This window comes from Beta vulgaris, chromosome 3, assembly GCF_026745355.1.
Source record: "Beta vulgaris subsp. vulgaris cultivar EL10 chromosome 3, EL10.2, whole genome shotgun sequence".
Lineage (NCBI taxonomy): Eukaryota > Viridiplantae > Streptophyta > Magnoliopsida > Caryophyllales > Amaranthaceae > Beta > Beta vulgaris.
This window is the reverse complement of record NC_079204.1, coordinates 5793057-5805959: the sequence shown is the minus strand read 5'-3', so window position 1 is coordinate 5805959 and position 12903 is coordinate 5793057. Positions and strand designations below refer to the sequence as shown.

General features: G+C 36.3%; 2 protein-coding genes across 4 annotated transcripts; one reads left to right on the top strand and one right to left on the bottom strand.

Moving 5' to 3' along the window:
* Nucleotides 1-163: 163 nt before the first annotated feature.
* Nucleotides 164-7834, top strand: LOC104888349 (alpha-glucosidase). The gene is made up of 7 exons (XM_010673288.3): nucleotides 164-247; nucleotides 2583-2912; nucleotides 3397-4109; nucleotides 4719-4949; nucleotides 5227-5873; nucleotides 6371-6794; nucleotides 7101-7834. Exons 2-7 carry the CDS (start codon nucleotides 2659-2661, stop codon nucleotides 7571-7573), a joined length of 2742 nt encoding a protein of 913 aa, XP_010671590.2. The 5' UTR covers nucleotides 164-247; nucleotides 2583-2658; the 3' UTR covers nucleotides 7574-7834.
* On the bottom strand, nucleotides 4849-12903 carry LOC104888348 (4-hydroxy-tetrahydrodipicolinate synthase, chloroplastic). 3 transcript variants are annotated; one of them, XR_007272407.2, is made up of 6 exons: nucleotides 12731-12903; nucleotides 12453-12587; nucleotides 12056-12139; nucleotides 8440-9509; nucleotides 5310-6037; nucleotides 4849-4958 (listed from the first exon to the last, which is right to left on the bottom strand). XR_007272407.2 is itself a non-coding variant. In XM_010673287.4 (4 exons), the coding sequence occupies exons 2-4, from the start codon at nucleotides 12539-12541 to the stop codon at nucleotides 8582-8584; spliced, it is 1101 nt and encodes a 366-aa protein (XP_010671589.1). In that variant the 5' UTR covers nucleotides 12542-12587; nucleotides 12731-12903; the 3' UTR covers nucleotides 8225-8581. The 3 variants fall into 3 exon arrangements, 1 of the variants encoding a protein (XP_010671589.1); XR_002039475.3 differs by lacking the exon at nucleotides 5310-6037; XM_010673287.4 differs by lacking the exons at nucleotides 4849-4958; nucleotides 5310-6037 and having other exon boundaries at nucleotides 8225-9509.

Below are 12903 nucleotides of genomic sequence, written 5' to 3'. Positions count from 1 at the left end.
TCTCCGCACCTATTATAGTAGTATTTGATGTCACAATACCACTGTTATATACAATTGATATCAATACCATGGGCCTTCCAACTCTTTTAATTAAGTATTTACCAATGCCTCCTCCAGAAGTAGTATATATACTTAGGCTTGTTTGGACAAGCTAAGCCTAAGTAACAACAGCAGTAATTCATGATGTTTTCGCCGAAGAATGGTTGTCAATCTTTATTCAGTATCAACCTATAACTAGTACGTAAAGGTTAGTGCATGGCATTAGTTTTTTTTTTATGATTTTATAAGTAATATTTTTTATTGCTGAGATTAGAGTTTCTAGTAAGAGATCGGCTTAAGTTAAAATTAGGCAATGATCAGCTCAATATTAAAAAGAGAATTAGACCAATAGTGATTAGGTTAATTTCTTTCGGTGACTAGTTTAATCCATTTAGTAACTATGTCTACTTTTATATTAAAATTAGACCGTCTCTTTTAATAAATTTTTTTGAGGTTATATCATCAAAGACCATTTTCTACACATATCCTTTCTTTTCTTGTTCTTTTGGTTGATTCATGGATTCGGCACATAGTTGTGCTAAAACTTTGTCCTTCTATGACTTACATCTTTTACTCTGAATAGTAAGCATTTCACTTAAATATAATATACAACAGATTAATACTTTATTTTTCTTTTTATGACTCACATTATACCTAATTCACTTAAAACCCTATGGTCAAATAAATGTTTAAGTTAATAAAAAACGCATAGAGTATAAACGGCGTATAGTCTAAATAGTAAGCATTTACTAACAAAGAGATCTTTTGAAAGGACACACAAGTTTAATACACCTTAAATTAGTTAATCTAATAGTAAGATTGAGGATCTTTATAAAATTACTATTAATCCACTATTAATCCAACTAACTCTTTGATTTAACTTGGATTTTTTTAGTTCCTCTAGAAAAAAAAAACATTGGATTTTACTTTTTTTCCATGGTACCATCACTACCATGGCTTAATTAAGGATGAGGAGCTAGCTCATGTGGTAGAGCACTCCCCTCTAATCCTTGAGGTCAGGGGTTCGATCCTTATCCCCAGCATTATGTTGGGATATTTCCTTAGCATGCTTTGCATGCTTTACCAGCCAATGTGCTGGTAGTTCCTACAAGGCTAGTAGCCTTGGTAGGGTTAGCCCTTGGGCTGACTTAATTTCCCAATCAAAAAAAAAAAAAAAAAAAAAAAATAGGGGAGGCGTGGGCTGGTCCAAGCACATTACCAACATTTTCCTTTCAATAAGTAATTGGGATTTGGGACCATTAGGTTTTTTTTGAAAACCTTTAATACTTATAGTAGTGGCCTTGTGAGCCAACAGCTTCTTTTGTCACTTTTGTATTGGGTTTGGTATTGAAAGAACTAGGATATGTATGACCACTTCCAAAACCGCACTCAAAAAAGGGTAGCACAAAAAGACCATTACTTTATCATCACAATTCGTAAAGAAAAAAATATCATAATTTGATCATTATACGTCATTTTTGTGGATATGCCAAAGCTGAATATAGAGCCAAATTTGATATTATTGGATCTTGTTATAATGGTATATTATAATATAATATATTCAATTGCTTATCTTGGAGTACTCATTCCTATCGAGAAAATATTGTAGGAGTAATTCCAAAAGGAACCCATATCTAATAGGATTAATTTGTTATAATTTATAGACAGTCTTGGATAGTTGGATGGATGGGGTTTATAATAAAAAAATGGTGAGCTTAAATTAATTTATCATATAAAAACTGACTGTTAGAGAAAATTGACTTCTCTAATAGGATTAATTTGTTATAACTTATAGACAGTCTTGGATGAATGGGATTCGTAATAAAAAATTGTGAGCCCAAATTGAATTATCATATAAAATTGGCTATATTAGAGAAAATTGACTATATTATACGAAAACTTTTATATCGTACAAAAACTGATTATACAAAAGGTGATTATATCATATAACAACTAACTATATTAAATATAAATGGACTATATCAAATAAAAACTAATTGTATCACATCACATCTGGTGCACAATAAGTTATTGTGAACCACGTTCATTCAAGTTTTTTTTATATAACTTAAGTATATCTTAATTATAAGTTAGAAAGGTCGTCTTCACTGAGACAATATGATTAAACGTTTTGTATCTAAAATCATTTAAAATTTAACCTTTTTCCCTTACTGTTCGATTGTTTTTATGTAAATATCTAACTTCAAAGATTATTTTGTAATTATCTTTAATTTAACAAATTGAGGATTTGATTTTTGGACTGTCTTTACTAAGAATTTACTTATATTGCTAATCCAATAGAAAAAGTAATACTTGAAGAAAGGGCCAATTCTTGATATTTGTGAGTGGATATATAGTGGGACCTTTGCACAATTTCTTCCTGTTATTCTGCTTATCATCCAGGCAATTTGATACGCAATACGCATACAATGATACACTACACAACTCATAAGGCAATCAGATAGTATAATTTACATTGTACCACGACTACTGCTATAAAAGTAGCCTAAACATTCAGCTTTCTACACCTTCTTTGTTGTCAGCAAATATTGTTAGTCTTCAATCCTAAAAGCTCAACATTTATCGAGGGTTAAGAAAGAGGAGCAGAACTCATCGTACATGGAAAGATCTAGATTGCCGCGATACATTTGCGCAACACTAGCGGTAGTGTTACCGCTAGTGTTGTGCATGGTCGTAGAAGGAGCAACAACATCCAAGAATGATAACCAAGGAGAAGCAATAGGGTATGGCTACCAAGTGAAGAATGCTAAAGTTGATAACTCAACTGGAAAATCATTGACTGCTTTGCTGCAGCTTATTCGTAACTCCCCTGTCTATGGGCCTGACATTCAGTTTCTTAGCTTCACTGCTAGGTATAGTACTACTTTACCTTCAAAATGTTGATTGTTTGTAGACGGACTATACTTCCTCCGTCCCATAATATAATGCCTACTTCATTTTTGGTAGATCTAACTTTAAAATTTTTGACCAAATATTCTCATTAATACATACAAAAAAAAAACCTACTCATGTAGGATCTTGTTAAATTCACCTCAATGTGTACTTTAATAATATCAACTTTTTATATTTTTTATTAATACGAAATTAAAGATATTAAAGGTTAAAGTTACGTCTTGGGGACCGTGTAAAAAAGAAATAAGCACTATATTATGGGACGGAAGGAGTATTAAGGTTATTAAATTGACTTACATTTTAGATTTAAAAGTTATGTTTATTTTATTACTATGATTACAATAAGGTGCAGAAATATTGAGTTTTAGACACCCATCTCTACTCCCTACCCTCTTCCATAGTTCCATATTGCAAATTATGCTGACCCCAAAACTCACCATGCAGCTTTGAGGAAGACGACACTTTGAGAATTCGGATCACCGATGCAAACAATCGTCGATGGGAAGTCCCCAACGAGGTCCTCCCTCGACCACCACCTCCACCATCTCCGCCACCACTTTCCTCCCTTCAACACCTCCCCAATCCAATCCCACAAAACCAACCCACCACCACAGTCCTTTCACACCCTCATTCCGACCTCGTTTTCACTCTCTTACACACCACTCCCTTTGGTTTCACCATATATCGTAAATCCACCCATGACGTCCTTTTCGACGCCACTCCTATCCCATCCAACCCCACCACCTTCCTTATTTACAAGGACCAATACCTCCAACTCTCCTCTTCTCTTCCAGCCCAACAGGCCCACCTCTATGGGCTTGGGGAGCACACCAAACCCACCTTCCAACTGGCACATAACCAGATTCTCACTCTGTGGAATGCTGACATTGCTAGCTTCAATAGGGACCTTAACTTGTATGGATCCCACCCTTTTTACATGGATGTTCGATCTTCGCCGATGGTGGGTTCCACTCATGGGGTGTTTCTGTTGAATAGCAATGGGATGGATGTTGAATATACTGGTGATAGAATTACTTACAGGGTAATTGGGGGCATTATTGACCTCTACATCTTTGCTGGACGTACACCAGAGATGGTTGTGGATCAGTATACTAAACTCATCGGTCGGCCAGCTCCAATGCCTTATTGGGCTTTTGGTAATCTACATATCTCTAGTTTCTCTACCTTGATTCTTGCTTATTCTTGTTAATTACTTCCATGCATGGATTTCTACATGTGTGTTTTTTTCATCTGAATTTTGCTAAGCTTATCTAAACTTATTAAAACTAATCTAAACTTATGGAAGCTTATTATAATGACTTATGAGAGCTTTTTAAACAAACAGAAACAAATTTAGAACTTATCACTAAAGACATCATTTGAACATATTTAATTTAATACTTAAGGTGACGAGTCAAATCTTGTTCTGACATCTTGTTAAATCAAATTTAGCAAGCAAATACCCTATATCAACGGTCAAATCTCATTTATATGACTATCCTTCGCAACAAACTAAAAAGTTAGCAAGAGAATTAAAGAATTGTTGCATACTTTCCTTTTGGATCTTCAATCTTTTTCACTTGATGAGAAATAGAGTTGAAACAAAAGCAAATGGTCCTTTTAGAAATGCTGGGGTCTGGGAGTAACTGAAGTTCTATTCTCTGCAAACTAATCTTAAAATCTGCACAAGATGATGATCTACCATTAATTCCATGCTAACAAAAGCAGATGATTTGTATGCAACTAAGCTATTTCTCGATTTTCAGGTTTTCATCAATGTCGTTGGGGCTATCGTGATGTAAATGAGATCGAGACAGTGGTAGACAAGTATGCAGAAGCTAGAATACCTCTGGAAGTAATGTGGACAGACATTGATTATATGGATGCCTTTAAAGATTTCACTCTAGATCCTGTACATTTTCCACTAGACAAGATGCAGCAATTTGTGACAAAACTCCACAGGAATGGCCAAAGATATGTTCCAATCTTGGATCCTGGTAATTCACCTGACAATTTGGGAATGCTTTTATCAGAATTTTACATCAACTGAAAGAGTTTAGCTATTTACTGAACTATTCTCCACAAAGCATAGAGAGGGAGATAATTGTAATTTCAATTTGGAGTAACCCCTTAAATTCCTCTTCTCTTATTCTGTAGAGAACATTTTCTGGTTCTGTAGAGAGCATGTTCTCTCTATAACCTATTTCCACCTGAAACAAAGGTGTATTAAACCTGCTATTGACCTGCTAAGTCTGGTTTTGTTCTTCGTCCCAGGGATCAACACAAATAAGTCGTATGGAACTTTTATCAGAGGGATGCAATCTAATGTCTTTATCAAGCGCAATGGTAATCCATACCTGGGTTCTGTTTGGCCAGGACCAGTTTACTACCCTGATTTTTTGGATCCTGCTGCTCGGAGTTTCTGGGTTGACGAGATCAAGCGTTTCCGCGATATTCTTCCGATTGATGGCATTTGGATAGATATGAATGAAGCTTCAAATTTTATTACTTCCGCACCTACCCCTGGTTCTACGCTTGACAATCCACCATATAAGATCAATAATTCTGGAGGCCGTGTACCAATAAATAGCAAGACTATTCCAGCAACAGCTATGCATTATGGTAATGTTACAGAATACAATGCCCATAATCTATATGGGTTTCTTGAATCTCAAGCCACCCGAGAAGCACTCGTTAGAACCAGCAACGAGAGGCCATTTCTACTTTCAAGGTCAACGTTTGCTGGGTCTGGGAAGTACACTGCACATTGGACTGGAGATAATGCTGCAAGATGGGATGACCTGCAATACTCAATTCCAACTATGCTGAACTTTGGACTTTTTGGGATGCCAATGATTGGAGCAGATATATGTGGTTTTGCTGAGAGTACAACAGAAGAGCTTTGTCGCCGATGGATACAGGTATTTCTCTAATACTTTGAATCTTGAGCCATGTCACTGCAAGACTTCATTTGTCTTGCCTACCCGTGTCAGAAACTCAGACACGTGACACTCTAAAAGGATATGGAATCCGTACGTAACACTTCTATTTTCATCCTCACAGCTCAAAAGTTTTGAACCACATACTTGTAGGAAAAAAAAAAAGTAAAAAACAGAGAGGAAGAGGAGAAAATCATAAGTCATGTGTTATATGCTCACATTGTTACACATGACTTGCAGATCATAGTTCACAGGTAACAAACAAGTCGACCAGATAACATGAAAGTCACAGCAAGAGTCTTTTAATCAGATACATTTTAACATGAATGTCGTGTTCCCCCACTCATGTCCTTATAACAATCTTCCTTTATGCTTTAAACCCTGGCATAAACTTGGACCAAAGACTCGTACCACTGTACAAGTACAAACTGCACACCATTAATTTGGTGAGTTTTTTTGAGTGTTTGTTTAAAATGCAGCTCGGCGCCTTCTATCCCTTTTCAAGGGACCATTCAGCTCGCGATACTACTCATCAGGAGCTCTATCTATGGGAATCTGTCGCTGCTTCAGCGAGGACAGTATTGGGACTCCGCTACCAACTCCTCCCCTATTACTACACATTGATGTACGACGCAAACTTAAGAGGAATCCCTATCGCCCGACCTCTTTTCTTTACTTTTCCGGATGATGTCGCAACTTACGGAATTAGCTCCCAGTTCCTCATTGGCAGAGGAATCATGGTTTCACCTGTTCTGCAACCTGGAGCAGTATCTGTCAATGCATACTTCCCTAGAGGAAACTGGTTCAGTCTTTTCAACTACACTTCTTCAGTGAGTGTCTCTGCAGGAACTTATGTGAGCCTCAGTGCACCCCCTGATCACATCAATGTTCACATCCACGAAGGTAATGTTTATTGTAATCCACTGACATGAAAACTGAGCTTTGTTTTTCTATTTGGGTATTATTAAACCTAGGAGCACTTTGGATCTTGCAACTGTTAGTAGGGCGCAGTTAGTTCCGCATGTATACATTTTTACCCCTCCCAAAGCTAGGAAGGGACGTCACTCCGATTCTTTTACATTATGACAGATGGCCTGGTGTTACTCTCGAGGTTTCAACCAGTCAACAGAATTCCAAATTTCAAATAATATATACAGATAGATAGATAGTAAGATAGATAGAATAAAGTTTCCTGCTGATCTCTATCAGGTAATATTGTGGCTATGCAAGGAGAAGCTATGACAACTCAAGCTGCACGAAGCACACCGTTCCATCTCTTGGTGGTTATGAGTGATCATGTAGCCAGCACCGGGGAGCTTTTCTTGGACAACGGAATTGAAATGGATATTGGGGGACCTGGAGGAAAATGGACTTTGGTAAGGTTTTTTGCAGAATCAGGGATAAACAATTTGACAATCTCGTCAGAAGTGGTAAATAGAGGATATGCAATGAGCCAGAGATGGGTCATGGATAAGATAACCATTTTAGGTTTGAAAAGAAGAGTGAGGATAAAGGAGTATACAGTACAGAAGGATGCTGGAGCAATAAAGGTCAAAGGATTGGGACGGAGGACAAGTTCTCACAACCAAGGGGGTTTTGTTGTGTCAGTGATTTCAGATTTAAGGCAGCTTGTGGGACAAGCATTCAAATTGGAGCTGGAGTTTGAAGGGGCAACAAGATAGAGGAAACCTACAACGGTCCTTGGAGTTTTTCTGATTTTGTGTGTGTTCAAATAAATAACGGATTACCAAATCCATAATTTGTGTTTAGTATTATGTAATACAAATAGTGACCATGATGGCATATCATTTGAGTTCCGAGCTGAATGTTACTCCCTTTAACTTTTCTGATTTTGTGTAAGTATAAATAAATAACAGATTACCATAATGTTGTGTTTAGTATTATGCAATACAAATAGTGATGACGATGGCCTATGATTTGAATTCCAAGCTGCATGTTACTCCCTCTACTATTTATTTTTTAAATACTTGTTCCACTTTGACTTGTCACAATTTGCCAACACACAATTTTGACAAGTAGTATATTAAAAATTTACAAGTAAAATTTATCAATAATTTTTTTATACTTTGGGAATACCATTAAGACAAGTCCTATAATATTTCACATTACAACATTTGTTTTCATACATTGATGTATAAATATGGTGAAAGTCCGATATGTAAAAACAGTGAATAAATTCAAAGTGAAACAAGTAAAAAAAAACGAAGAGTACTCCTTTTGATGGCAAACCCCACTTATCTAGCAAGCAGTCTTGCAAATATGCTTACGGTCACACAGCATTGTATAAAAATGAAAACAGGAGACGAGAACAGTAAGAGAAAAGAAATTAGTCACATACTAGTTTCCTTGCAGCATTTTATTAGCATGGGGTGCAATTTAGCAAGTGAATATGCCAATATACCAAGGGATGACATATTTTGGGAACAGCGGTAAAGCATACATGCCAAAATCATATAAATTAACATAAAACACTGGAAACAAAACTTTTGGCGTCTACTAATACCAATCTGACAACCTCATCACATACCTTGCAGAAAAATCAGTCGGCATAGTTAAGCGAAATTTGAAACAAGCAGGGAGAAGAATCAGCAAACTGGTAATCCTGAATCCTCATTCCCAAGCATATTTCCGGATTCTGTCAACAATGCAACGCTACAAAGACAAAGATTTCAGTACCGACCAACCAAGATAAAATCATTGTCATCAAGGACCTGAACATCTTTGTCACCAACAAAATTCTCCCGTCCGATTTGCTTCACTATATGCACAAATTCAATCCTCTTTTCCAGTGGAAGTGGTACATAAGGAAGCCGGAAAACTGGCCTTGCTACTCCAAGTTGCGCTAAAGCAGTGTTTAAGCCAATAGGATTTGGCTCCTGAAAAAGCCACTCAATTAAAGGCATAAGCTTGGAATTTTGAGAGGGATTCTTTCCCTCAAACATTAGTTGCCACATCAAGCCTGGAACTAAATTACTAGTAACAGATATCACTCCAGTTGCCCCATATGACCACCTCGAATCATGACACTGATCATCATTGCCACTCCAAACGACAATCCTTTTATCTGTGTATTGCTTAATTCTTTCATTTCCAACACATTCTTTAACACCAGCAAAGTTAGCATTTTGTGCTAGAGAATGTATCACCTCAGGAGGAATATCTTGACTTGTTCTTGAAGGTACATTGTATACGATGGCTGGTCCCATAGAGAGCACGCTTGCGAAATGAGCATTCAAACCCTCCATTGAGGTTTTGCCATAGTAAGGATTGATATGAAGTGCAGCATGCATACCAACAGCAAACCCCTGTTCAGTAGCATGTATTGCTTCTCGTGTTGAGTTGCTGCCAGTGTTCCCGATCACTTTGATGTTACTGCCAAAACAGTTGACGGTATGGCCAATAAGCATAATGTGCTCATCCCAGCTCATTAGTTGTCCTTCACCAGTTGTACCTCCAACAATAACAGCTTCAGCGCCACCATTAATCTGCATATTTACTAAGGCATCGTAAGCTTCAAGATCAAAGCGTCCATCTGGTAGGTACGGGGTTTTAATGGCCGTAATCAGCCTCAAGGACTTTATATCATCCACATTCGTCCTGGAATATTAACAAAGCTAATATTATAATATATCAATACCACAACAGCTATACAAAAGTTAAAATGCAATACTTCATAACAGTAAAAAAAGAGGGGGATGCAGTATTGACACAAAAACTACATTAAACTTACAAAGCAACCTTGTCATTTCCTCTCTTTTTCTGCTATTTTTCTCAGGAGTTGGGGGGAGGGTAGGAGGGGGAAGTGGGGTAAGTAATATGATCTCCCATTTAACCAGCACATACACCATGATATATAGTTTAAGTTTATGGGTTATCTTCATATTTGTTTCTGGCTAGAGGACCTCGTTAACCATCTTTGCCAAGTCCCAGCTCCCGTGAAGATCTCTTTCTTAACTAGATAACTAAAAAGTTCTTAACCAAGAAGCTAGGATGTATTCGCAAAGTCAGGTGAGCTGATTCGAGTAATGCACCCATGCGAGTAAATTACAGCAGGAGGAGATCTGATGTACATATTGGGCTAAAACAAATTGTCATGCTAAACAGCAATATCTCATTGAGTTAATGTCATGAAGAAAATTTGATACATAATGATACTTGCTGATTTCTTGATAGCCTCTTATATAATGATATCTAGCTCCTACTGCAGCAAATGGGAACATCTAGTCATCCACAAGAGAAACAACACTATCACCCAAATTAACTATATTTTTCTTTGAAGAAGTGAACAACTCGATTGCTAGGATTGGGCAATTCCACCAATAAATGCCTTTCAACTACGTAAAAATGCTAGTTATTGATATGGTAGTTGAGACTTGAGACCAGGAGAAATACTAGTTAAAGCTTGCTTTCCATGTTGGATTATGCCCCAAAAATAGTCAAATGATTTTCCTAACAATTCGGATTAGTGGCTAGTAGTAAGTTAGTGGGTAATTTATTTTATAATTAAAATATGATTAGTGAATAGTAGTTATGGAGGATATGGCATAAGATATGTCTTCCACTACTTAGTAGTGTGGCTAACTTTTAGGTTAGTTACTTTTTATTGTAAGCCTATAAAAGGCGCTTATTGTATTGAGATTAATTGAGCAAGTTTAATGCAAAACTTCTCTATATTTTATTCAATCTCCTCTCTACTCTAAAAAACTATCATGGTATCAAGAGCATCGGGTTAGATCCGGGAAAGGGAAAGAGATGAAGCAAAAAAAAAAAAAAAAGAGAGAGAGGAAAAGAGTATTAAAAAAAATTGAGTAAAAAGAAACAAGCAACGCAGCTTCATTTCATTATTTGTGAGCAATTTTTTTGTTTGAGTGAAATTTTTTGTGTTTAACCATGAAAGTAATGGTTGGGTGTGATGTGTTGTTGGGTTCCCTTTTAGCCCATGAAAATGGATTTCAATCCTGTGAAAAAGAGGGCATAAAAAATTGTTTAAGTTGAAGATCGAGTAATCTTTACGAGTGTGTAGAAGTCGTACTCAACGCAGAGAAGATTTCCAAAGTTGTAGTAGTGGATGTGGTCAAATTTGCAAGACTACGTCAAATAGAGTTTATGGAAAGAAGTGCTCCATTTATTGAAGGTTGATGAGAAGTGCATCAATAAATTTAAAGTTGGTAATGAGAAGAGCATTACATTAGGAAGAGAAGTGCTTCCATGTTAATGGAGAGAAGTGCTCCATGAAGATAAAAAAATGAAGGTCCATCATGTTAATGGAGAGAAGTGCTCCATGAAGATAAAAAAATGAAGGTCCATCATGTTAATGGAAAAGAATTACCAAGAATCAAGATTGTCACATTCCAATCCAAGTTTCTCTCTTTCATCCTCTAAAAATTCTACATTCCACTCTTACTCCCAGTTTGAATCTATCGCCACTTTCTAGGCATTATTCCTCCTTTAGCAACCAATTCCCATTTTCTCAACCAAAATGTACAAACATTACATAAGTGAAACAACAGGTTTAAAAAAAAGAAGAAGAAGAAGAAAGGCAAACAATAGTATAGGCGTATAGCTATATAAAATACATCTAGAAACTCGAGGCAGTGATCCACATTGCAATCACAGCAATCTCGCACATTATTTACCATACATCATACAAGTTTGGCCATCAGGAAATACTTTACATGACCAAGGTAAAATGCATATTAACAAATTCCTAGATTATCCATATATAGATATTCAAGTATTTTATACTTCTTTTACTTAAAGATGATGAAGAAGAAGAACTACTTCTAAGAAAGTAGACCAAATTTACATCTTCACTGATAATACAAATGCACCATACATGCTTTTCGAAGCTTAGACCTTGCAACGGCACATGACGAATTCCATAAACCAGATATGTGTGAGACCATATTTGCCCTACATACTTCAGACATAGCTGGACGGACACAAGCCATATCTACAAATGACTATCCAAATATATGTGGCACACTTCAGCAAGTTGTTCTCCGTTAACAGCTTAACGAAGTTACTCACATGCTCGAACAAAGATGTATACGGAAACAAAACTCAGAAATAAAAATAACACTTTCTGACAAGACATAACAGTAGTTAACACATACTAATAACAACATAAATTGATAAATTACCTGTTCTTCATTTCATAACTACGCATAGGAAGATGGAAATTCGCAATCACAGCAGCTTTAGGGGACCTCCATCTAACATATCCTCTGCAAGAAAAAATGAGACAGGAATTGGATGACGAAACACACACTTTTTCACTAGCAGAGACATATTTCTATATCCTCAATCAATAACAGAAATTACCTTAATCCAATTTACAAGATTATGTAGTAGTACATAAAAAAATTGAAATAGATAACAAGCTTCAATTCAAATTTCATACAACAAGTATCAAATTCAACCTATAACATCAAATTTCATACAACAAGCATCAAATTCAACCTACAACATCAAATTACATACAACAAGCATCAAATTCAACCTAAAACATCAGATAATTCAGCTAAATACAAATTTTACCTGTCAGAAAGATATGGTGAAGCAGGGCGAGAGAGTCTGAAAGTAGTGGAGTCTTTCAAGAACAATCGTTGGCTCGTTAAAGTAGTCATTCCGATAAATTGCGCAAATCCAAAATTCACAGTAAACCCTAATCACCTGAAATTGAAGTATGAGGGGAAAAGTTTATTATACATGGAAAAAAATTGAACATGAGTAAGAAATATCAAAATGGTGACAAATTTTGGTGAATAGTAAGAAAAATTAGGGTTTGAGAATATGAGAGAGATTGAGCTTATTACTGCTGCTGTGCTAGAGTGTGTTTTCGACCAACGTTGCTGCACTGGTTACTGGTATTATTGGTGTGGTGTTATGCTTTGTTTGGTAGAACACTGAGGGAGGTTTTGTGAGGAAGAGTGAAGACACTCCTAAATAGTGGGAGGTGAGTTTAGTCTTGAGTTGACTGACTTGCACA